Source organism: Ovis aries, chromosome 3 (genome assembly GCF_016772045.2).
Source record: "Ovis aries strain OAR_USU_Benz2616 breed Rambouillet chromosome 3, ARS-UI_Ramb_v3.0, whole genome shotgun sequence".
NCBI classification, from domain to species: Eukaryota; Metazoa; Chordata; class Mammalia; order Artiodactyla; family Bovidae; genus Ovis; species Ovis aries.
In genome coordinates, this window is record NC_056056.1 from 51071633 (window position 1) to 51098647 (window position 27015).

Sequence of the window (27015 nt, forward strand, 5' to 3'; positions counted from 1 at the left end):
TTGCTGATTGTATAGAGCTTCTTCATCTTTGGCTGCAAAGAATATAATCAGTCTGATTTCAGTATTGACCATCTGGTGATGTCCATGTGTAGAGTCTTCTCTTTTGTTGTTAGAAGAGGGTGTTTGCTATGACCAGTGTGCTCTCTTGGCAAAACTCTATTAGCCTTTGCCCTGCTTTATTCCATATTCCAAGGCCAAATTTGCCTGTTACTCGAGGTGTTTCTTGACTTCCTACTTTTGTATTCCAGTCCCCTATAATGAAAAGGACATCTTTTTGGGGTGTTAGTTCTAAAAGGTCTTACAGGTCTTCATAGAACCGTTCAACTTCAGCTTCTTCAGCATTACTGGTTGGGGCCTAGACTTGGATTATTGTGACATTGAATGGTTTGCCTTGGAAACAAACAGAGATCATTCTGTTGATTTTGAGATTGCATCCAAGTTCTGCATTTTGGACTCTTTTGTTGACCATGATGGCTACTCCATTTCTTCTGAGGTATTCCTGCCCACAATAGTAGATATAATGGTCATCTGAGTTACATTCACCCATTCCAGTCCATTTTAGTTCGCTGATTCCTAGAATGTTGACGTTCACTCTTGTCATGTCCTGTTTGACCTCTTCTAATTTGCCTTGATTCATGGACCTAACATTCCAGATTCCTATGCAATATTGCTCTTTACAGCATTGCACCTTGCTTCTATCACCAGTCACATCCACAACTGCATATTATTTTTGCTTTGGCTTCATCTGTTCATTCTTTCTGTAGTTATTTCTCCACTTATCTCCAGTAGCATATTGGGCAACGTACTGACCTGGGGAGTTCTCTTTCAGTATACTATCATTTTGCCTTTTCATACTCTTCATGGGGTTCTCAAGGCAAGAATACTGAAGTGGTTTGCCATTCCCTTCTCCAGTGGACCACATTCTGTCAGACCTCTCCACCATGACCCACCCGTCTTGGGTAGCTCCACATGACACAGCTTAGTTTTATTGAGTTAGACAAGGCTGTGGTCCTAGTGTGATTAGATTGACTAGTTTTCTGTGATTATGGTTTCAGTGTGTCTGCCCTCTGATGCCCTTTCACAATACCTACTTGGGTTTCTCTTGCCTTGGATGATGGATATCTCCTCACAGCCGCCCCTCCTGACCTTGAACGTGGAGTAGCTCCTCTCGGCCCTCTTGTGCATAGGAACTTACAAATATAGTTGAATCTGATCGTAGCATCAAGACATCCAAACTGTTATAAAAAGATTTATATATATTAATTTATAAGTTATGTGGACTAACTACACAGTTGCGAATCTGTGAAACCATACAAAAATAGTTTTTCAAGGAAAAAGACTATTTTGGTAAATTATAGCAAGTTTATGAGTCAGGACACCCAGCTTCTGGTCTGAACTCTGCCATTAATTGGCTGTGTGACTTTGGGTAAGCCATAGAAGTTTCTTGATACTTGTTTTTTTCTTCTCTGAAATTAAGAAGTTGGACTCCACCAATGAGCTCACATTTAACATCATATAGGTAGTAATTTAGGTCATGAAATAGATAAGAGTGGTGTGTGCGTGTTCAGTCACATCCGACTCTTTGCAACCACATGGACTATAGCCTGCCAGGCTCCTCTTTACATTAAATTTCCCAGGTAAGAATACTGGAGTGGGTTGCCACTTCCTTCTCCAGTGACTTGTCAATTGTTATCTGTCTTATCATTTGTTTTCACAACATGCCAGAAACCAGATTTGTTCCCTCCAAAGCTAATTGACAGTGCCTTTTATGTTTACTCTATTAACTTGCATAAAAGTTTGTATAAAAGCAAACTAATCATCCCAATTTGAATGATTAGTTAGTATGTACTTAACATTTGGAAAACTAAGGGGAGTTGTTTGTTCACTTCTTTATGCAAGCTGTCATTTTCATAATCTAGATGCAGTGTTAATTCTTAAGCAATGGCTGATGTGTGTTTTGATATTTCATTTCTCCATGAAGGACATTGCAAAAAATTCTCTCAAGATTTATAGATTTGGAAAGAGGACTAGATTTTTCTGTGTGGTTCAGAAGAACATAGTGAAGACCAAAATAATTGAAGAAAAAAATTTAGCAGTTAGATGTGTTTCAATTGGAATGGTTTCTTAGGGAGGCAGAAGGTCCTGTCTTTTAGGTCATTCCTGCTAAGATTTAGGTTGCATGATGTCCTCCAATATACTCTTAAATTCTTGAATTGGGACATTAAGTCCCCACCCCACCACCACCTTCCTATTCTGCCTTTTTAAGAAAAGTAAAAGAAAAACAGTATGTTAATAAGTTAAGTGGGCCTTAGGTAGCATTACTACAAAGAAAGCTAGTGGAGGTGATGGACTTTCAGCTGAGCTATTGAAAATCCTGAAAGATGGTGCTGTTAAAGTGTTGCACTCAATATGCCAGCAAATTTGGAAAACTCAGCAATGGCCACAGGACTGGAAAAGTTCAGTTTTCATTCCAATCCCAAATAAAGGTAATGCCAAAGAATGTTCAAACTGCCACACAGTTGTGCTAACTTTACATGCTAACGAGGTCATACTCAAAAACCCTTCAAGCCAGCTTCAACAGTACATATACTGAGAACTCCCAGACCTCAAGCTGGATATAGAAAAGGCAGAGGAACCAGAGATCAAATTGTCAACATCTGCTGGATCATAGAAAAAGCAAGGGAATTGCAGAAAAAGATCTGCTTCATTGACTGCACTAAAGCCTTTGACTATGTGGATCACAGCAAACTGTGGAAAATTCTTAAAGAGATGGAATACCAGACCACCTTACCTGTGTCCTGAGAAACCTGTTTGAAGGTCAAGAAACAACAATTAGAACCAGACGTGGAACAATGGAGTGGCTCCAAATTAGGAAAGGAGTACAACAGATTAGGAAAGGAGTATTGTCACCCTGCTTATTTAAATTCTATGCAGAGTACATCATGCATATGCCAGGCTGGATGAAGCACAAGCTGGAATCAAGTTTGCCAGGAGAAATATCAACAACCTCAAATATATAGATAATTCCCCTCTAATGGCAGAAAGAGAGGAGGTACTAAAGAGCCTCTTGAGGGTGAAAGAGGAGAGTGAAAAGGTTGGCTTAAAGCTCAACATTCAAGAAAACTAAGATCATGTATCCGGTACCATCATTTCATGGCAAATAAATGGGGAGAAAGTGAAAACAGTGACAGATTTTTTATTTTCTTGGGCTCCAAAATCACTGCAGATGGTGATTGCAGCCACGAAATTAAAAGACACTTGCTCTTTGGAAGAAATGCTATGACAAACCTAGACAGCGTTATTTAAAAGCTGAGACATCACTTTGCCAACAAAGGTCATATACTCAAAGCTATGGTTTTTCCAGTATCATGTATGGATGTGAGAGTTATAACAATGAAGGCCAAGCACCAAAAACTGATATTGTTGAACTGTGGTGCTGGTGAAGACTCTTTTGAGAGTCCCTTGGACAGGAAGTCAAACCAGTCAATCCTAAAGGAAACCAACTCTGAATATTCATTGGAAGGACTGATGCTGAAGCTGAAGCTCCAATAATTTGACTACCTGATGCAAAGAGCCAAATTATTGGAAAAAACCCTGATGCTGGGAAAGAATGAGGGCAGGAAGAGAAGTGAGTGACGGAGGATGAGATGGTTGGATGGTGTCACTGACTCAGTGGATATGAGTTTGAGCAAACTCTGGGAGGTGGTGGAGGACAAGGAGTCTTGATGTGCTGCATTCCATGGGGTTGCAAAGAGTTGGACATTACTTAGTGATTGAACAACAGCAGTCTTATTTAGCAAGAATAGACTTGTGTCCTGTATATTTTCATGTTGGAATGGTGAGCCTACCGTTTTCATTCAGGGTTAGATGGTAGCATTTTTATAATAATATCATTTCTACTGTTCAGTCAGGATGCACGTTGTGGTATTGTTTTTCCTTCCTCATCACATTAAGAGATGTTTTTGAACTTATATTTCAACTAACAAGTACTATGTATCAGTCTACTGACATCTCAGTGGATTTTGATTCGTAATCATGGTTGTAGGACAATAAAGACAGTGATCAATGGAAACATTGATTGACAATATAAAGAAGTCATCAGTATTCTACTTATAGAGAAATTTGCCTTATATATAGAGAGTTATTGAAATTTGGGATTTATAAAAGATTAATTGCATGCTTATTTGCTTTACTTATATTAGTTTTGTTTGCTTATAATAGGTTTTGTTTACTGACAACAGGTTTAGTTTAATTATACATTTTAATAGTGCAGTTATTTCAAAACACTTCCACTGCACAATGATATTTAAATTGACCATGTTTATCAATTTCCTTTCTTTACTTTATAAAAATATTAAATGATACTGAATTCAGTGTTGATTTTCTGAACTCCATTTTTCTTTCAAGCCTAGCACATCACTGTTTACTGTTTTCAGGGGTATAGTCCTCTACTGCATTTGGGCAAAAGAGTAATCACCATTTTTTGGACTGTGACTCTTACTTTACAGGAGCCTTGCAACATTCCCATTTCCTCCAGTTGGGTAGCATAAGAAGCAAAACAAGCACCTATTTGAAAACTGAGCACCAGTACCATTTTTGAGAGTCACAGGAGGGTGTATAGTCTGCCTCAATGTAATATAATTTTATCAGGCAGATGTTTTCTTGCTTGTATATTACTGTGTGCACAAGCAGTGAAATCAGCCACAGAAGGCACTCCCAAATCTTTAACCAGGAGTTTACCAACTATTCTTGCTTTATTGGAGAGGATCACAGTGAGAGTGGTAGCTATGGTATTAATGAGTTATTGTGGTGGTTCTTCAGTCACTAAGTTGTATCCCACTTTTTGAAACCCCAAGAACTGCAGCACACCAGGTTTCCCTGTCCTTCAGTATCTCCAGAATTTGCTCAAACTCATGTCCATTGAGTTGGTGATGCCATCCATCTAACCATCTCATCCTCCGTTGCCCCTTCTCCTCTTGCCCTCAATCTTTCCCAGCATCAGGGTCTTTTCCAATAAGTAGGCTCTTTGCATCAGGTGGTCAAAGGACTGGAGCTTCAGCTTCAGCATCAGTCTTTCCAGTGAATATTCAGGGTTGATTTCCTTTAGGATTGATGGTTTGATCTCCTTGCTATTCAATAATGAGTTAGTGCCCATTACTGGTAAGGTCTTAGGCTGGGTGCTTTGAATGGATTATCTTTAATGACAGTCTTACAAGGTAGCTATTATTATTTTCACCCCTGTTTTACAGCTGAGGGGACTAAAACACAGAAGTTGAATAATTGCTGATCTTACAAATTTTGGAATGGTTGGAGAGATGTCAGAATGTGACCTTAGTCTTTGTTACTTTAAAGACCCAGATGGTGCTAGTGGTAAAGAATCTGCCTGCAAGCATGTGAAGGGAGAGAGAGAAAGAGATTCTCTTTTAATTCATGACTTAATATATATAAAGCTTTTAGAATATTGCTTACAACATAGCCCTTTATATAGAAGCACTGTATTTATATTAATTACTATTTCCCCTAAGTCGCTTATTTGAAGATGTTATTTTTTTCTTCTTTGCAGCAGGTAGTAGTGGCTTTAGAGGATCAGAAGCTTGATCATAGAAGCCAGGCACTGACCTTAGGTCTATAATCAAGTTAATGAACTTGAATACAAGAGTGTATATAAAAGAAACAGGCAGCTCTGGTGCCCTCCCCTAATTGCTCCCTTCCTGCTCCTACACACACTTGCTATTTCTCAGCTAAATATTTTAGTTGTATAGAATAAGCAGTTCCCGAGTGAATAGCTGATTTTATTCTGATAAACTCTTATCATTTTGTAATATAGATTTCCGCTTTCTTTTAGTAATCCTAAAACCACAGAGATGTAAAATGAATTAAATTTATAGCTGACTTCAGTTTGCCTATCCTTTGAAACCTTTAAAAACATGAACTCATTTGTAGCTGCTTCAACTGTGTTTTTAGTTTTAATTTAGATTGGATTAAATGGTCTATTATTTATTTGAGGATAATCTCAGAATTTAGCATGGCATTTCCATTTGCAGAGTCACATTTACGAATGTGGATCTCTTCCTGTCTCTTGTCTCTGGGTCTCATTTTTTCTCTCATGGACATCTCCCTAGCTCCTCCCAGGAGGACCTGCTGGGGCGCCCACACTGGTTAGCTCTGCCTGAAAGCTCCATACTGCTGAGTGTTATCCCCTGGGCTTTGAGACAGTATTTCTGGCCAGTCAGCATCTGGATGAAGTGAGTTGTTGTAGAAAAGAGAGTGGGGAGCTAAACAATGGTCACATCCCAGGTCACATCTGAGTCCTTGGGACAGCCTCCATGTGTGGATTCTTGACTTTATACAGAAAAGAATTCAAGAGTGAGCCATAGTAAAGAGAAAGAAGGTCTGCTCAGGGAGGAAACATACTCTATAGACAGAATGTGGGCCATCTCAGATTGAAAAAGAGGAACAAGAGGCCCCAGGATATGGGATTGTCAGTTTTTATAGGGGTGGGTAACTTCACAGACTAAGTGGGCTTCCCAGGTGGAGCTTGTGGCTCCACTGGTGAAGAATCTGCCTGCAATGAAGGAGACCTGGGTTTGATCCCTGGGTTGGGAAGATCCCCTGGAGAAGGGAAAGGCTACCCACTCCCGTATTCTGGCCTGGAAAATTCCATGGACTGTATAGTCCATGGAGTTGCAAACAGTCAGACATGACTGAGCTAGCATGCAATGCAATTTCATAGGCTAATGAGTAGGAAGAGAATTCCATTGTTTTGGGAAAGAGTGGGACTTTCCAGAAATTGGGCCACCACCCACTTTTGATGTTTTCTGGTCATCCTTGGAATCTTTAGCATTCCCAGGTGACTCAGTGGGTAAAGAACCTGCCTGCCAGTGCAGGAGACATAATGAGATGAGGGTTCAATCCCTGTGTCAGGAAGATCCCCTGGAGGAGGCCATGGCAATCCACTCCAGTATTCTTGCATGGATAATCCCATGGACAGAGGAGCCTGGCAAGCTGTGGTCCATAGTGTCGGAAAGAGTCAGACAGGACTGACGCGACTGAGCATGCATGTTAGAACCATCCCCTGGGGCCCTGGAGTGTGTTACAGTGAGCTTATACTGAGGCTCAAGGTCAAGTAGAAGTTGAATCGGCCATTGGACCTAGTTGGCTCTAATCAGTTTATGCTGTGTCCTCTGGATATGTTATCCTTTTAAATGTTGTATTCTGCCCCTTTCCTGTTTCATGATCACTCTCTGTGTGAAAATCAGTTTAATTAGGCATGTTTACTCCACAAGCTGGAAGGAGGTGTGACTCTCCTATTAGGACCCTTTCTTTTTTCCTGAGAAGACCCCTGCCTGAATAGTCCACTCTTACCCAAGTGATGGCTCGTAGCAATTTAACCTGAAAAATTTGATATCAACAGTGTAGCTCCCTAGGGGTCACCTGCAGAAAAGAATTTCTCCCTTCCTTGAATAAGTGGACCCCTTCCAGCAGCAATTGATTTATCCATTAACAGTACCATTTGCACTTATGTCTAGTTTTTAGGGTGACTCTCTCAACATTTCAGTAGATTCACCTTGGTATATAATGTTTTTTTCTGGCTGCACTCTACAGAGTGAGAATGAAGTAGCTTTCTCCTCACCACACGGATATCTGCTTAGTCTTTTTTTAGGGACAAGGAATAGGCCTAGAGGATATTTCTCTAAGCCTGTGGACCATTGGATTGAATGTTTCTGTCTTCACTTGATCTTAGCCAAAGGCAGAAAAGCAATGAATATGCATCTCTTAATTGCCAACCTCTACCTTAAAGTTTATTTAGGCCTCTAGAGCCATCAGTTCAGTTCAGTTCAGTTGCTCAGTCATGCCCGACTCTTTGTGACCCCATGAATCGCAGAGCGCCAGGCCTCTCTGTCCATCACCAACTCCCAGAGTTTACTCAAACTCATGTCCATCGAGTCGGCGATGCCATCCAGCCATCTCTTCCTCTATCATCCCCTTCTCCTCCTGCCCCAGTCCCTCCCAGCATCAGGGTCTTTTCCAATGAGTCAACTCTTCGCACAGTGAAGGCAATGGCACCCCACTCCAGTACTCTTGCCTGGAAAATCCCATGGACGGAGGAGCCTGGTAGGCTGCAGTCCATGGGGTCACTAAAGAGTCAGACACGACTGAGTGACTTCACTTTCACTTTTCACTTTCACTCACTGGAGAAGGAAATGGCAACCCACTCCAGTGTTCTTGCCTGGAGAACCCCAGGGACCGGGGAGCCTGGTGGGCTGCTGTCTATGGGGTCGCACAGAGTTGGACACGACTGAAGCGACTTAGCAGCAGCAGCAGCAGCAGCAGCAGCAGCAGCAGCAGCAGCAGCAGCAGCAGCAACTCTTCGCATGAGGTGGCCAAAGTGTTGGAGTTTCAGCTTTAGCATCAGTCCTTCCAATGAACACCCAGGACTAATTTCCTTTAGAATGGACTGGTTGGATCTCCTTGCAGTCCAAGGGACTCTCAAGAGTCTTCTCCAACACCACAGTTCAAAAGCATCAATTCTTTGGTGCCATACATCTTGACAATTCACCGGTATCATAATAAAAAATTTTTAATCTTCACCCATCCTGTTGTTGTATTTCAAGCTATTTGTGCCCAGGCATAAAGACTAAGCTGTGCAACTATGTCATATACATATCATAGATGGTAGCCTCTTTAAAAGATCCAGCTACACAGTATATTTCCTTACACACCCACATTTCCTAAGTACAAAAAGGAGGGTTTAAATAACTACAACATTGGGGGAATTGTATTATCTTTTGATCTGCCTATAAAATGATGAGAGGGAGTGAAATGAAAGTCGCTCAGTCGTGTCTGACTCTTTGTGACCCCATGGGCTATACAGTCCATGGAATTCTCTAGGCCATAATACTGGAGTGGGTAACAGTTCCCTTCATCAGGGGATCTTCCCAACCCAGGGATTGAACCCAGGTCTCCTGCATTGCAGGCGGATTCTTTACCAGCTGAGTCACAAGGGAAGCCCAAGAATACTGGAGTTGGTAGCTGTTTCCTTCTCCAGGGGATCTTCCTGACCCAAGAATCCATGCAGTGTCTCCTGCATTGCAGGCGATTATTTACTGACTGAGCTGTCAGGGAAGCTCTAAAATTATGAGAAGTGTATCTTATTTTTCCTCATATCTTGGGATAAATGCTAGGAGGCACAGACTTTCATTGAAATAATTGACTATTTAAGTGAGCTTAGTTTTGATGAACAGATGATAATTAATCATTTTGTAAATAAAATATTGACCGAATTGTCTCATGCTAAGTTGAATCATTGGTCATATGAACTCTTCTGGCTTATCAAAACCTTGGTAGCCCTGTTTATGCTCTGCTGTGTAAAGCTCCATTATGGTTTTCCTAGTTCTCTGTACCATGGGTAGATATCCACCCCAGGAACATGGGCCCGTCTCATGTAGTTAATGACCTCCCTGTGTTTCCTGCTCCGGGAGTCCCTTTGTGCAAATATGTACCAGCCCATCGTGGTGGGTCTGTATTCACCACTACCTGCAACTGTTCAGTGGTTTCCGTCCATATCGCATGTGTGTGCTGAGTCACGTCCTACTCTTTGGGACCCTAGACTGTATACTATCAGGCTCCCCTGACCGTGGAATTTTCCAGGCAAGAAAACTGGAGTGGGTTGCCATTTCCTCCTCCAGGGAATCTTCCCGATCCAGGGACCAAACTTTCATCTCCTGCATATCCTGCATTGCAGGTAAATACTTTACTTTTGAGCCATCAGGGAAACCCTTCCATATGTAATTAATCCCCAAATCCATTGATTCTCTCCATTGTCTCTTCATGTTTCCCTTCATCATCTCATTGATACAGATCTTATCTCCGGATCTCGTTCCTATTTTTCTGGTCTCTGTCCTCATCTGCTCTCTCAGATTGTAAAACTGCATTTGCCTGTTTTCTCTGCACAAGTCTTGACCCCTCCAGCTTATTTTACATAATGTGGCCAAAATAAAAATCTGTGAAGTCATCTCCTCCTGAGGCCACAGTCCAAATCTCTTGCCCAGTGTCCCAGGCCCTGACACCTCTCTTGCCTGCAGCCCTCACTCACTGTGACCTTCAGGTGATTGCATTTCTGTGGGCTCAGCGCCCTCCTCCAAATTCTGGAGCCTCCTGGTGTTCATGCTGCCTTAGGCGCCCTGCCCACCTTCATCTTCCAGGTGAACACATCTTGGCTTTTCAAAGGCCATCAGCGTTGACAGTTTTTCCCCCAGCCTCACCCTAAATGAGTTAATCACTTCCTCCTCCTTTTTTGCCTTCATTCTTAGTCATATGTCAGTGATGGCATGTAATCTCCGTATTTTAAGTATGTATTTACAATGTGTGTCCTGGTTAGACTGTGAACTCCCTGGGGCCAGGGTGTTCTTAGTCACCTTCGCATTTCCAGACTCTGGTAGAGAATTTTTCCCAGTATGTGCCTAATAAATATTTGCTGAATTGGTTCAGTTGTCTCATAAATGTTCTCTGTATCACAGAATGACATCCACTTGCCAGTGCAGGAGACTTGGGTTAGATCCCTGGGGTCGGGAAGATCCCCTGGAGGTGGGCATGGCAACCTACTCCAGTATTCTTGCCTGGAGAGTCCCATGGACGGAGGAGTCTGATGGGCTTGTATCCCTGGGGTCGCAAAGAGTCGGACACAACTGAGTGACTGAGCATGCATCCACAGACTATCTCTAGTCTGTTATTGTCTATTTAACTCAATTAAGAGAACAGAGTTCATTAGGTCAAAGTCTTTAGTTTCATTCCCCTCTGGAGCTGTTAGCTTTATTCTTCAGCTGTCAGAAACCAACTAGCCTAGTAAATACCACTGGTTTCAAGGGACTTGGAGAGTGAGAATGATTCAGGTCGGGCAAATTCATCTCAACTCTTAGACAAACTGAATCAAACATATTCCTTATTGATTCTAGAAACATAATTTCACATTTGGGTCTTGTTCACAGCACCTGTCTGGGGGCACTGAGGGGTCTGACTTGAAAATCTCAACTTCACTGAGGGAACTGGTACCACCTGGCCAGGGTGGTTTTGCAGTGAGAGCTCTGATTACCCCTCCACAGATCTTTGTGACTGCCGGCCTCTGAGCTTCCTGTCTACCCATGTGTGTCTCCGTGTCTGTCTTCCAGGTGAGACCATGCGCATCGCTTCTTCGGAGTTTGCGGATGACCCCTGCTCGTCGGTGAAGCGCGGCACCATGGTGCGGGCGGCACGGGCTCTGCTATCTGCTGTGACCCGTTTGCTCATCCTGGCAGACATGGCAGACGTCATGAGGCTTTTGTCTCATCTGAAAATTGTACGTATGTAGAACTTATCAAAATATGCTTTATGTGGGTGGTGGTGTTGACGGTGCGTAGCACTGTGCTGACCTGGACTGACAATGTGTCACCGTATACAGGGTTACTTGGTTACTCACCCAAGTGGTATGCCCTTTATTTTTCTAATACTCAATTTATACTCAATAATATATTTTTCAAAGATACAGATTATTCACTGGAATAGTCTTCTCTCAAAACATGGAGTTTAAATCTCCCCTTATTTCCTGGAGTACAAAACTGTGCATCTTTCAGGCTGCAGAGGCCTTGTGTGGGGTGCCCACCTTGGTTTTGTCTTGAGATTCAGAGCAGTGCTGGTCCCTGTAGTAATTCAGGCCAGGCCAGCCCTTCTAGGGGTTCCCTGGTGGCACAGTGGTAAAGAACCTGCCTGCCAGTGTGGAAGACACAGGAGACTGGTGTTCGATCCCTGGGTCAGGAAGTTCCCCTGGGGGAGGAAAAGGCAATCCACTCCAGTATCCTTGCCTGGACGATTCTGTGGGCAGAGGAGCCTGGCGGGCTACAGTCTGTGGGGCTGCAGAGTCAGACATGACTGAGTGATGGGACACACGGAGCTCTTCTAGGCAGCTGGCCACTTGACCACCTCTGCTCACCTTAATATAGATCCTGCTACATTCTATTTTGTTAACTGCTCTATCGTTGCCCTTTTACAGAATTACTTACTTTGACCCTCCCTTAGTCTGGCAATAATAAGAAGCCACTGTTTACTAAAGTCTATCTTGCGGCATCAGTCTTCATCTCACACACCTGGACTGGGTCTCTGGGTGCACGTGTGCCCCACCAACCCCATCATATATCCCTTGCTTGTCAGGATTTCTTGGTTCCAGCTAAGCCTTCTGTTTCTTAATGGAAGTGGACACATGGCCTGGTCACAAATTTTTCAGGGTCATGTGCAGCCCTCGCAGCCCATGACCTCTAGACTTGGCTCTCTTTCCTAGTTGCTCACTGGTGTCTGGTCCCTCCTGGATGATTCTACTCTTTGATGACTGAACAGTTACTTAGGAGCATGGCTTCTGCCTAAAGGATCTCTATCCCATGCCTGCTGTGGCTTTCATTCTGGACTGTTGGCAACAACCCTACACTAACCTCAGGGTCCTCACATGATGGGATGTGAACCATGGACTTTTGTTTTTGGGGAACCAACCTATTGCTGGCTTAGTTCCCCCAGGTCTTACCATTCTTGGCTTGCCACTTTCCCTCAACTTCTTATATTCTTTTCCCATTAAAATGAACAATGAGAGGGCAGCTGAGATAGGAAGTGAAAAATGTCAACCTGCTCTTACCTCACTTTCCATCTCATATTTGTCCAGTAAGGGAGTTCACTGAGAAATTTCCAAAAGCACAAATGTTCTATGTCAAAAATTCTTAGGCAGAGCCTTACTTGGGCTGGCCCCGAGAAAGGAGCCAAGATTTCCAAGTTTTGTATAATTCTGCAATATCATGAAAGGCCTCCAATTCCAGCATTCCCAACATGGGCCGTGTGGTCACGAAGCAGGTGTCGCTCGCTCTCCATGGTTCCTGTGCAGGCGCCTGAGGAGCCAAGGGACACAGAGCAGAACCTGCTTGGGAATTTTCTCCCACAGAGTGTGTGCCTGCTAAGTCGCTTCAAGAGTATCCAACTATAGACCCTATAGACCATCATAGCCCATCAGGCTCCTTTGTCCATGGGATTCTCCAGGCAAGAATATTGGAGCGGGTTGCCGTGCCCTCCTCCAGGGGATCTTCCCGACCCAGGGATCACACCCACCTCTCTTGTGTCTACCTCATTAGTGAGTGGGTTCTTTTCTGCTAGTACCGCCTGGGAAGCCCCAGAGAGTAGGCCTCAGAAACCAGGGAAGGCTCTTGCAAGTTGGATGAGGCGAGCAATATGCAGAGAGACTACGTGTTTCAGAGGATATTGAGGGGCAGTGTAACATTATGCTCAACCTTTTGGCCGCTGGAGTCAGACAGCCTAGGTGTAATCGTGTTTGGTGTCCACTTGCCAGCCTGTCATAAGCCACCACGTAAAACCTTCATAAGCATAGAGAACAGATTGGTGGGTGCCAAGGCAGGGGGTACTTAGAGGAGGGACCGAGTGGAGGCTGGGGTTAGCAGATGTAAGCTTTTATATAGAGAATGAATAAACAAGGTCCTACTAGATGGCACAGAGAACTATATTCAATGTCATATGATAAACTATAATGGAAAAAAATATAAAGAAAGATGTACAACTGAATCCCTTTGCTGTACAGCATTAACTAACAACATTATAAATCAACTGTATTTCAATAAATATGTGTATAAAGTGGAAGTGAAAGTCGCTCAGTCACGTCCAACTCTTTGCAACCCCATGAACTATATAGCATAGTCCATGGATTTCTCCAGGCCAGAATATTGGAATGGATAGCCTTTCCCTTCTCCAGGGGATCTTCCCAATGCAGGGACTGAACCCAGGTCTCCCTCATTGCAGGCAGATTCTTTATCAGCTGAGCCACCAGGGAAGCCCAAGAATAGTGGAGTGGGTAGCCTATCCCTTCTCCAGATCTTCCCGACCCAGGAATTGAACCAGGGTCTCCTGCATTGCAGGCGGATTCTTTACCAACTGAGCTATTTAGGAAGCCCATGTGAATATATAATGTAAAAACTAAAACCTCGGGTTTCAGACACCTCATCTGTTGATATGAGGGCTAATGACAGTGCAGCCCTCAAAGCCGTGGGGAGCTCTCAACAGGGAAATTCCCATGATGCATTTATCAGAGTCTTGTGCAAAGTAAGTGTCTGGTGAGTGGCACCTGTCACCATTGTCAGATTCCGCAACCACTCTCAGGCCACTGGCTGTTATTCCTGCAGCCCCACCTGAGTTATGTGCACCTTTTAGGCTATAGATGACTTTGTTCTCAAGCGTGTTGAAGAAAAAGTTTTCTTATCTTTGTCTTACAACCTGCCTAGTCTTCAAAAGCCACATTGTAAGAAAAATCTTTCCCCAGAGGGACCGTCTTCTTTTCCAAGGAGAACAGGACTGGACCTAAGGAAATTAACTTTACATCTTATATGTTAGCATTCTCTCTGCTGGAATTCCCAGGTGGTTCAGTGGTAAAAAAAAAAAAAAAAAAAAAACCTGCCTGCCAGTGCAGGGGATGCAGGAGACATGAGTTTGATTCCTGGCTTGGGAGGATCCCCTGGAGGAGGGTCCGCTCCAGTATTCCTTCCTGGAGAATCTCATGGACAGAGGAGCCTGGCAGGCTACCATCCATGGAGTCGCAAAGAGCTGAACAAGACTGAACGAGCATGCATGCACGTTCTGTGGAAAGCCGTTTCTGCCCCTTCTGGGGAGTGATGAAAGCTAAAAAAATACTCTCCCTGAACGGCCCACACGTGGCTGGTGCTCATGTAGCCTGGGTCTGTAGAGTGCTTCATGGCACCAGTTGATGCCTGGAATACTGCTTTTTATCTGTCTGTTTTGACCAGGGCTGTCGCTGGTAGTATCACACTGCAGCCTGTCCTAATGTAGAGTCAATTATATCCTCTTCCCGACACAGCAGAAAAAAAAAAAAAAAAAGATTTAGCACAAAATATGGAAAGGTCAACCCAGCAATATTAAGTAGTCCTGTCAGACTGTCAGCAATAAAATTAAAAATGATTGTAAGACTAAATAACACATTTGTTGTACTCAGAGTATAACCTCTGCAGGGGACAGTAGTGGTGGAATGGTGCCCTCTTGTGGTGTCCTTGGGGAACTGCAGATTCTGGTGTTCTCACTGAGTCCATCAGGTTGTCATATGATGGGACTAGTGCTCCAACCAGGAAAAAAGACAATGTGTCAACAATTAATTGCAAATAGACATAGTATACAATTCTACTTAGCATTTTTGTTTTTTCCATAGCAGCACATCCTCTCATAAACAGATTTGTCTGCTAGCATCTATTTATTTGTGTTTAACTTAAGATGAGGATCTTCCCAGGTGTCTAAGTGGTAAAGAGGTGAGGTGAGGTGAAGTTGCTCAGTCGTGTCTGACTCTTTGCGATGAACACACCTGCAAAATGCAGGACACAGAAGATTGGGTTTGATCCCTGGGTTGAGAAGATCTAGAGAAGGAAAAGGCAACCCATTCCAGTATTCTTGTCTGGGAAATCTTTATGGACAGAGGAGCCTGGTGGGCTGCAGTCCATGGAGTCGCAGAGAGTCGGACATGACTGAGCAGCTGACACACACGTGAGGTGAAGGAGATATCATTACCTATTTTGATGGAGCAAGTTAGAAATGGTCATTTATACTGTTATCAAGGTTTCTTCCCAATAAAGGTGAATTTCTTTACCAATGGATGATAGAACATAGATGGGCAACAGAATATCAGATGATTCCTAATGATAATAAAGTAGTAAGCTGATTTTCTGTTGGATCTGAAGATTAATTAATACACTATAAGGAGTCCTGTAGCTTCCTGCCATGTTAACTACTGCATAGCTATTTTACCTTTGAGCATTACAGATAATATTTTGCTTTTTGTCTTTTAGGCCATGTGCCAAAACTTTATTGCTGTTCTTTCTAGATATTGATTTATTTTCTTGTTTCTGAGTAACTTACAGGAACATGGACAGAATTGCCTTCTTATCAGAAACATATTTCCATGTTTTTGCATCAATAATTCACTGAGTAGATGAAGGAGAGTCCATTTATTCTAAAATGCCTGCCTTCATTTTCTGTCCCTCACCCTGTAGGTAATTGTTGGCAAATTGAGTAATCCTGAGTAAATCGTTCAAATCAAGTAAAGAATTGGGAATTCTACAGAGACTGTGTGATTTGGCAGAGTATAGGTTTTTGCACTCTGCTACCTTAAAATTATATTTGTAAACTTAAGTTTTTATGCTGGTATAGTTCATCTTTTCATACAACCGGGCCTCCCTGGTGGCACTAATGATAAAGAACCTGCCTGCCAATGAAGGAGACATCAGAAACACGGGTTCGATCCCTGGGTCAGAAGAATCCTCTGGAGGAGGGCCTGGCAACCCTCTCCAGTATTCTTGCCTGGAGAGTCCCATGGACAGAGGAGCCTGGCGGGCTACAGTCCATGGGGTTGCAAAGAGTCAGACATGACTGTGAAGCAGCTTAGCACACACACATAGGTATTCTAACTGCTCATATGAAGCTCGTTGCTTTATTTTGTAAGTATTCATGTGCGCTTTAATGTCGCGCTCTCTTGAATATATTTCATTAAAGATTCGATAGGGCTGTCAAAGGTTTTTGCTACTGTAGTTATTTTAAATTCAAGAAGTTACTGATGAAATAGTGAGTGACATATAGTTCAAAGCTGAGTTATCGCCAAAGTGGAAATTTGATATTCCTGAGTGAAGCTAAGAGAATCATTTGCACATCAGACATCATTAAAAACTACTGAATTATAATCACTTGCATTGTTGAAGTTGCTGGTGAGTGATTCCCTGCAGACACCTGGTATATCCTGTAATCAGTTGACATTGTCAGCGTGTTAGGCTGAGACGTGACACTTCACACTTTGAAAGGAGTTTCGCATTTCAATCAGTGATTGAGAAGAGCGATATTTATTTTCCCTAGTCTCCGAATGAATGTAATCAGATTCTATTGTTCGGTTCTTGGCATTGGTGATGACATTACACACAGACTCACCTAGACATGAGTATGTTAGAGGAAACAATCACTTTTTTCTGTACTCGAGCTGACTCCTAGAATAATGATGTTCTCAGTCGTCTCAGAACTTCTCCCTGGAAAGCCAACAGCAACATAGACTACACAACCCTTTAGTCAACTTCTCAGAAAATTCAGGTTATCTTTGAGACTACCAGGGGCCAAATATAATGCTGCTGCCCAGTTGTTTGGGGGGTAGGTTTAACATTACCTATACTTTTTGTAACGTTAGCTTTAAATGGACTAGAGAATCCCCAGTAACATTATTTCTCAATAGTCTTATGTTTCCCTTTGCAGTTCTCATATGGTTTAAAGATTTTTGATGATAGTATGGTTGATTTACAATGTTGCATTAATTTCTGCTGCACATATTGTGGCTCTTATGTTTGAGTAACAGCAAGCAACTAGTATAAAATATCCTGTCTCTAATTATAAATGTAAAAATTACTGCCCATATTCTTAGCATACCTTTCTCATCAGAGCTGTCATAGCATTAACTTCATATAGCTGGGTTGTTTAGAATTTATCTATTTATTCAGTTATCCTTTCAAGATGCTTATTGGATGCCTATTGTGTGCAGAACATTGTGCTACAATACATAACTTCCAAGGTAAATAAGACTCAGCTCCTGCCTTTAAAACTTCATAGGCTGGTAATGGGGGAGACATTAAGAAAGAGTACAGTGCATGTTGGGAAAATTGTGTGTATTGCTATGGTCTCATCTGGAAGGAAAATACGGTAATTGGAAAATACGGTAATTAGGAAGTTTTCCATTTTTAGATAACATAAACCCAACCCAACTTAGTCTTTCAAAAAGGAAATATGTTGACTCACCAAACTGAAAATCCAAAGGCAGTTGGCTTCAGGCAGAGCTTGATCAAGGTACAAACAAGGACCAGTGACAAGGACCTTGTGACAAGGACCAGTTTCTATGTTTTCTCAGGAAGAACACTCTTCTCTGTAGGCCCTTTTCTCATGATCTCAAGGTAGCTATAAAACATTCTCACGATTACATGCTTCTAGACTAGACATAGCAAAAAGGAAGAAATTCTCTTCCTAGAAGCTCAAATAAAGGTTCCACAAGCTTGTTGGTTCTGTCCGCCTCTAAATCAGATACATATCTCCGAATTAATTATTTAGAGGGGAAATGGGATGTGCTGATTTCTGAGTTTGGTCAACACTGTTCCTCTCCCTCACCACACCCACAAGACAAGGATGAGATCAGTTCAACCAAATGTATTGTTGGAGAATACAGGATAATATGAAGAAGGGCAATGTGGTTGGGAAAGACAGGACTTAGGAATGGGTCTCAGTAAACAGAATGAGATTTGTGTTTTCCTAAATCAGTTGCTTGAACCAAATTGAACAGGCTGGGGTCACAAGCCCAAGCTTGAAGCTGAGAGTTAGGAGCTGAGGGTGTGGAAAGAGCCTGTGAAAAGTGAAAAAGTGTCAGTCGCTCAGTCATGTCTGACTGCTTGTGAACCCATGGACTGTAGCCCATCAGGCTTCTCTGTCCATGAAATTCTCCACGCAAGAATACCGGAGTGTGTTGCCATTTCCTTCTCCAGGGGATCTTCCTAACCCAGGCATCAAACCAGGGTCTCCTGCGTTGCAGGCAGATTCTTTACCATCTGGACCACAGGGTACCCCCTGGAAAGAGGTTGGTCCACATCAAAGAGTAGAGGAGGCGTCATTCTGTCCAGTAGTGAGAGTGAAGCTACGCAGTAATTTGAGCACGGAAAGTTTAACGTGAAGAGTTATTAGCTCTGGTAAGAGTAACAAGGGATTGACTAGGAAGAATGGAGTATAGGAATGGCAGATAGAAAGAGCCCTTGAGAGAGAGCCCACCCACACCAGGGCCAGGATCCAGATGTTCCTGGATCACTGGATTATAGAAGGGATACTGAGGTGCCACACAAGCCAATGGAACTTGCTAGAAATCTGCCCTTTAGGGAGTCAAGAAAAAAACTGCTCATGAAGAGATGTCTTTCTGGAGACACTCCACTACAGAATCACCCCTGGAGGCACCTGGTGTTGGAGGAGCTGCCTCTGCTGCTGCCTCTGTCCAGGGAGCCCTCCAGGACCAGCAAACAAAACCCCTTCCTCCTCTGTCACCTGTCTGGCATACTGTCCCTACAAAACTTAACAAAGGAACAATTATTAAAGGGCTCAGCCGTGTGTTCACAGAGCAGGCAGAAAGCATGAATTGGGATTTGATAACCAGCCCAAGAAGAGAGTGGTTTACTGCTCACAGCTGGGGTGTTCTTGCATAAGAGGGGAGATGGATTCAGGTGGGGCAAAAAGTTTTACCTACACAGAGCTTCACAAACCAAGGACAGAACAAAGGCATGAGAGTAAGGCAAAATTTTGGAGTATTCACAAGAATAGGGTTGATTCGTAGTTGGAGCAGAGAGGGTTAGGTGGGAGGGGCAATCAGAGAGAGATGTAGGGTGGGGAGCCTCTTGATGATCATAATTAGTTTGGAATCTACCAAAATTGAAGGCAAGAGGAGAAGGGGGTGGCAGAAGATGAGATGGTTGGATGGCATCACCAACTCAATGAACGTGAGTTTGAGCAAGCTCTGGGAGATGGTGATGGACAGGGAAGCCTGGCATGCTGCAGTCCATGGAGTCACAAGGAGTTGGATATGGCTTAGTGACTGAACAACAAGTTTATTTAGATTCTGTTTATAGATTATGGGGAGCAACTGAGTAGTCCTATACAATAAAATCAAATTCCTGATTTAGACAAATACTTCTGATGGCAGTATGGAGAAGGAATTAGAAGGGTGAGCCCAATCAAGTGAGACATATTGAGAGATGTTTTACACGACCCAGGCCAGTGAATGAAAGGAAAGCTGAGTGCAGACAGTGGCTGTGTGAACTATAAGGGGGTAGATTTTATAGAAACTAAAGAGGTAGAAGCACTAGAACCTGGAGACTGATCAGGTGGGGAAGGACCCTTAAAGAATCTTCATTATCAGCCCCAGCAGCTTTATGAACCCATCCTTTCTGGGAAATTGAGGTGGCCCAGCTCAGGAGTTCAAACTATGTGTTCTGGAGCAAAGTACCTGGGTTCAAACCCAGATTACCTCACGTTTGCTGTGAGACCTCTCAGGCTGGCTGCATCACCCCTCTGGCCACAGTTCTCCTTTGTAAAGCAGAAACAACAGAAATATTAACTTCAAAGACCTATTTGGGGGGACAAAATTAGATACATGTAAACCATTTGGAACATTGTCTGGTGCATCAATAAGTAATCAGTGAAACTTGCTATTGTCATTTTTCTTGCACAAGCTGAAAGTAACTTTGGAAAGGTATCAAGCTGTATTATTGTTGTGTTTTGTAAACCATGGCACATTATGAATCAGTGACACTAGCATTTAATCATTCTTGCTTTCTGATGAAATCATTTTCTTCACTTGCTCACAAGGAAACAGACAATTTAATCAAGAAGGCAGCTTATCTTTAGGAGGCAGAGAGATAAAGTATGATGATGCTGAGATATCAATGTCAAACCAGATTATATGATTTAACAAGTAGTTAAATATAGAATTCTATATTTGTTTATTCATTGACTTGGCCAACTCCCATTTCCAAGCTATTTAGGTTGGTGCAAAAGTCATTGCAGTTTTGTTGAACTTTGCCATTTGATATTGAAATACATTCTTAAATAAATATGGTTATGTTGGAATGGAGCAGAAGGCTGTGTTCCTTACCACTGCACCATGTTGTCTGCATGCCTTCTGCCTGTGGAAACTTAGTCAAAGAATAAGTTTAATCAGAGAAATGAGAAATGTTGAAAGGACGTCAGAAGAGACTAAATAATAATTTAGTCATTATGCATAGTCAAGGACCTTCTCAAGGTTCTTTCTCAAGGGCTATAGATAATATTCTGAGCCATATCCTGTGAGCTGTCTAATAGATACCAGCCCCCAGTGGAGAAGTTAACTGCAGACAGACTGTACCCAGGACTTCAGTTCAGTTCAGTTAAGTTGCTCAGTCGTGTACTGACTCTTTGAAACCCCATGGACCACAGCACGCCAGGCCTCCCTATCCATCACCAGCTCCCAGAGTTTCTACAAACTCATGTCCATTGAGTCGGTGATGCCATCCAGCCATCTCATCCTCTGTCATCCTTCTCCTCCTGCCCTCAATCTTTCCCAGCATCAGGGTCTTTTCAGATGATCAGCTCTTCTTACATCAGATGGCCAAAGTATTGGAGTTTCAGCTTTAGCATCATTCCTTCCAATTAACACTCAGGACTGATTTCCTTTAGGATGGGCTGGTTGGACCTCTTTGCAGTCCAAGCAACACTCAAGAGTCTTCTCCAACACCACAGTTCAAAAGCATCAATTCTTTGGTGTTCAGCTTTCTTTAGAGTCCAATTCTCATATCCATACATGACTACTGGAAAAACCATAGCCTTGACTAGATGGACCTTTGTTGGCAAAGTAATGTCTCTGCTTTTTAATATGCTGTCTAGGTTGGTCATAATGTTCCTTCCAAGGAGTAAGCATCTTTTAATTTCATGGCTGCAGTCATCATCTGCAGTGATTTTGGAGCCCAAAAAATTAAAGTCAGCCACCATTTCCCCATCTATTTGCCGTGAAGTGATGCGACCGGATGCCATGATCTTAGTTTTCTGAATGTTGAACTTTAAGCCAACTTTTTCACTCTCTTGTTTCACTTTCATCAAGAGACTCTTTAGTTCTTCACTTTCTGTCATAAGGGTGTGTCATCTGCATATCTGAGGTTATTGATATTTCTCCCGGCAGTCTTGATTCCAGCTTGTGCTTCATCCAGCCCAGTGTTTCTCATGATGTACTCTGCATATGAGTTGGCTTGGGCTGCCGCAATTCTGAGAATTGACTGTAAAGAACTGGGAACAAATGCACCCTGGAACTGAAGATGAACTGTAGCTAAAACAACCAAGATGATGCTAGTCAGACCACTGATGACCAATTTGAATATGACTGTTAGAGATGACTGTGCTGTTTCTGCATGTAACCCCTCCCCTGACTATCTATAAAAAGCTCTAACCCCCTGCTTTGGAAAGACATCAGCCTTTGGACTGATGTCTGCCACCCTCCCCCCACCCCACAGTTGCTGGCATCTGAAATAAAGCAAACTTTCCTTTCTACCTGAACTGTTTATTGGCTTTTGAGCCGCAGCCAGACTCCACACACATACTCTTTTGGTAACAATGTTACACATCATTTTAATACACACTTCTTGCTTTGCATTTTTTGTTAATGAGTTATTGCTTGCTGCTTATTTTATGTGTATTTTAGACTGTGGAAATTATGTTAGACAGAAAGCAAATTCTAGCAATTTTCTTGTTCAAGTTCAAAATGGATCATAAAGCAGTGGAGACAGCTTGCAACATCAACTACCCTTTGGCCCAGACACTGCTAACGAACATACAGTGCACTGGTGGTTCAAGAAAGTTTACAAAGGAGATGGGAGCCTTGAAGATGAGGAGGATAATGGCCAGCCATTGAAAGTTGACAACAGCCAATTAAGAGCCATCACTGAAGCTCTTACAGCTACACTAGAAGTTGCCCAAGAACTGTGTTGACCAGTCTATGATCATTTGGCATTTGAAGCAAATTGGAAAGGTGAAAAAGCTTGACAAGTGGGTGCCTCATGATCTCACTAAAAATTTTTTAAAAATGTCATTTTAAAGTACCATCTTCTCATTCTAGGAAACAATGAACCATTTCTTTATTGGATTGTGATACATGACAAAAAAGTGGATTTTCTAAAACCAGTGACAATCTGCTCTGTGGTTGGATGAAGAGGAAGCTCAAAAGCACTTCCCAAAGCCAAACTTGCACCAAAAAAAGGGTCATGGTAAATGTTTGGTGGTCTGCTGCTCCTCTGATCCAGTACAGATTTCTGAATCCCAGAGAAACCATTACATCTAAGAAATATGCCCAGCAAATCGGTAAGATGCACTGAAAACTGCAGTGCCTACAGCCAGCATTGGTCAACAGGAAGGGCCTAATTCTTGAAGACAGCTCCAGACTGCATGTCACACAACTGATGCTTCAAAGGTTGAATGAATTGGGCTACAAAGTTTTGCCTCATCTGCTATATTCCCCTGACGTCTTGCCAGCCAACTACCACTTTTTCAAGAATCGTGACAACTTTTGCAGCGAAAATGCTTCCACAACTAGCAGGACTCGGAAAATGCTTTCCAAGAGTTTGTCAAATCAGGAAGCATGGATTTTTATGCTACAGGAATAAACAAGCTTTTTTTTTCATTGACAAAATAGTGTTGATTATAATGGTTCCTATTTTGATTAATAAAGATGTACTTGAGCATAGCTATAATGATTTAAAATTCAGAGCCCAAAACTGCAGTTATTTTTCCTCCAACCTAAGAGTTTAAAATCTCGCTATAAATCCAGATTCTAACAAGAGAACTTCGTATGACATACCAGAGTCCGCTACATACACACAAGTTCAGTTCTAAGAGTGTGTTCGTAAGTCCAATTTGTTTATGAGTCCAACAAAATTAGCATAGGTATCCAACTAATATGGTCAGCTCTATAGTACTGTAGGTTTATAATACTTTTCACACAAATAATACATATAAAACAATTAAACAGAAAAATAAAACACTTTCATCTTACAATACAGTGCCTTGAAAAGTACACTAGGCCAGTACAACAGCTGGCATACAGGGGCTGGCACTGAGTGAACAAACAAGAAGAGCTACTGACCGGGAGAGGAAGGGGAAGTGGGAGATGGTGGAGCTGAAGGATCATCAGCAACAGGAGATGGAGGGCAAGCTGCAATTTCACTCAATTTAGGGAATGCATGTTGGCATCTTTGAAGGTTCACAGCTTGAAAGTTTGTACATAGGGGCCTTAGTGTTTTAAATCGTTTCGTTGGGTGTCACTTAAAATCCAATCAACTAAGTATCAAGATTAGGACCCTGGAATGAAGTCAGTCTGTCCAAACAGAGATGTTGATCGTAACAACATGGACAGTGACTGTATCACACAGTCCAGGAGGAGGGTCAGACTCCTGTGTCCAGTGCTGTGCCCATCCCTGTATATCGGCCTAACCCCTAGAAGGTGCCTAAAAAGTACTGAGTTAGTTCAAGAATTCTCAGTCTACTTTTACGATGTCAAAGTAAATGAGTGAAATTTCAATCAGGAAAGTTGGAGACTAGATTTAAAGAGTCTGTCTCAAACAAATTGCCACAATTCTGGAGTAAATAATAGCGGCAAGTAGGTTTGCTCTGGAAATGGGAGTAAGGGCTATACTGAGCAGACTCTGTGAGAAGATCAAAGATTTCAAGAGTTGTGAGAGACAAGCTAGAAAATAATATCTAAATCCAGTAACAATAGAGGACACTGTAATATCCTGTCTGGAATTTTCACTTTTCTCAGCTGTTCCCATGCACAGGCTCCAGTTTTAAGGACAGGTAGACCTGCTGGAGCTGAGGATTCTTGCACTGGTGTTCTTCAGCCCAGACTGGCTTTTGTGAGAACAGCTGTCAGTAGTGCCGAAGGTCAGGAGGGTATTCATTACAAGGAATGTGGCAACTGCTCTGAGGGCCCTCTTTATCAGCTTGTTGGAAGTGATTTCCCAATCCAGCTTGGCACACAGAGCCCCGGCAAACTCCCCTTAGAACAGCTCCCCCATGAGACCACCATGTCCTTCCGCTATTTCTAGATTTCATGTCACCTGCAGATAGTCCACGAGCAAGATGTAGTCTTTCCTTTCTACAATCATTCAGAAACAATGTTTACCCTTAGGTGGATTATATAGCAAGTCAGTATCTGTGTGTGTGTGTGTGTGTGTGTGTGTGTGTGTGTGTGTGCGTGCGCGTGCTCAGTCACTTCAGTCCTGGCTGGCTCTTTGTGACCCCATGAACTACATAGCCTGTTAGGCTTCACTGTCCATTGGATTATCCAGGTAAGAATACTGGAGTGGGTTGCCATGCCCTCCTCCAGGGGGTCTTCCCTACCCAGGCATCGAACCTGCCTCTCTTGCACTATAAGCGATTCTTTACCCACTGAGCTACTTGGGAAGCCTCTGTCTGTGAAAGGAGCTCCTAATTCTTGACAGGCATTCTGCTATGTATTTGCTACTTTACATTTCATTTTTCACCCACCTAATGTGCCTGGTTTGGGAAAAGAGTAGAAAAGTCATCTTCGGCTGCCGCGTCCATTTCTATAGCATTCTTTGGTCTATTCGAGTTCTGTTACTTCTTTTTAAAATCAACATTGGCATTTTACCTATTTATCAATTTCGATTAGGGTTTTAAATTCATTAGTGTAGAAGGTTTCTTTTTTTTTCTTTTTTATTTTATTTTATTTTTTTTAATTTTTAGTTTTTTATTTTTTAAATTTTAAAATCTTTAATTCTTACATGCATTTCATTTTTTAATTTTCAACATTTTTTTAATCATTTTATTCAAATTGTCTCTTATAGATGACATATTGCAGGATCTTTTTAAAGGCCCCATGTGAGAATTTCTGTTTTCTAATTAAAACATTTAGCCCATTTATATTTATTTTATATTAGGACTTAGTTGGCCACCTTATTTTATATTTTCCATTTTTATTTCTTCTTTTTTTCATTTTGTATCTAGTATTATTCTTAGAACAACCTTTTGTAGTATCTGGACTCTATTGCCTTCGTATTATTAACGAAGACATTGGAGTTGGAATTTAGGAAGGTTAAGTGATTTGCCCTGGATCATAGAGCTAACAAATGACAGCGCTGGGGCTCAGACACAGGCCAGTCTGACTCCATAGCCCTCCCTGCACGTACTGACCTGCATGTGTCACTGGGGCAGGTAGGTGGACAAAGTGTCTTGGATTCCTTTTCTACATAAGGATTTCCTTTTAAGATGTTTGCTTCACTTTTGTGTGTGTCTGCTCAATTGTGACCAACTCTTTGTGACGCCATGGACTATAGCCCACCAGGCTCCTCTGTCCATGGAATTTTCCAGGCAAGAATACTGGAGTAGGTTGCCATTCCTCACTCCAGGGTGTCTTCCCAATCCAGGGATTGAACCCACGTCTCTGGTGTCTCCTGCATTGGCAGGAGGGTTCGTTGCTTGGCATGTAGGAGTCAATTTCCTTTCTCCAGACACCTGAAAATAACCAAAGAACACTGGCTCTGTTCAAAAGCAAAAACTTGATTTTCATATTGATTTTGACTTTTCAGAAGTGCCTGGACGCTACCCATCTCTCCCCCCACCCTGTTTTTTTTCTTCTTCTTCCTCATCTGTGTCCCTTCCAGTCTGTACTCTCTTTCTCTCTCCCGCTCTCTGCGTATATCATGTATCTCTTTAGTAGCAGTGTACTGGGCCAGTGATGGTATCCTAAATCCTAGATGTTAATTCCATTCTCTCCATTTCTGTGGGGTGTTAGATAGGTTCAGAAGTGTGTTTCGATATGAAAGCTCCTAACTAGATACCTGTCACTCTAACTCTGCGGAGTATGACGAAGTCTACCTTTTACAGACAGACACTGTCACTGGTATTGCTCTTCCAAGGAACTTCATTGAATTAGAAGCATAAATTCAGACCAGCATCTGGATTCTTCAGAGAAAAACAGTAAGAAAATAAGTGATGTGTAACAAAGCAAAATAAATACTCCAAATTGGCCTGATTAAAAACCAACAAGAAGCCTATTTTATATAAGTATATATATATAAAATAAGACAAATCCAAGATTTAGTTCCTTCTGAGATAATTGTTTTGTTCTTCCCTGGGGCCAGATTTTATGTTCTAAGAAAAGATTTACAACTCAAATAAGCAGCAGGAACAAATTAACTGCCAAGAGCTTCCTCTCAGTGACGCTGTTGATAGCCACGGTAAAATGATTATAAATCTTTTAGAAAGGGAGACATTATTGATGTGTTGTTTTAAAGGTTTGAGATATGAGATTCTCATTAATCCATGAAAATGTTTGGATGAGCCATTTCATACTATAAAATACCCTTTGACTCGAGTGCCTAAAAGATAACCTAA

The 27015-nt window shown here is 42.3% G+C and overlaps 1 protein-coding gene across 4 annotated transcripts in view; it reads left to right on the plus strand.

Moving 5' to 3' along the window:
- Window positions 1–27015, plus strand: part of CTNNA2 (catenin alpha 2) — a 1404594-nt gene that overhangs the window by 457221 nt on the left and 920358 nt on the right. For all 4 annotated transcript variants that reach the window (XM_012169003.5, XM_042246023.2, XM_042246024.2 and 1 more), the window contains exon 4: window positions 11169–11335. In XM_012169003.5, coding sequence (XP_012024393.2) covers window positions 11169–11335 — 167 coding nt within the window. The remainder of the gene's footprint in view (window positions 1–11168; window positions 11336–27015) is intronic.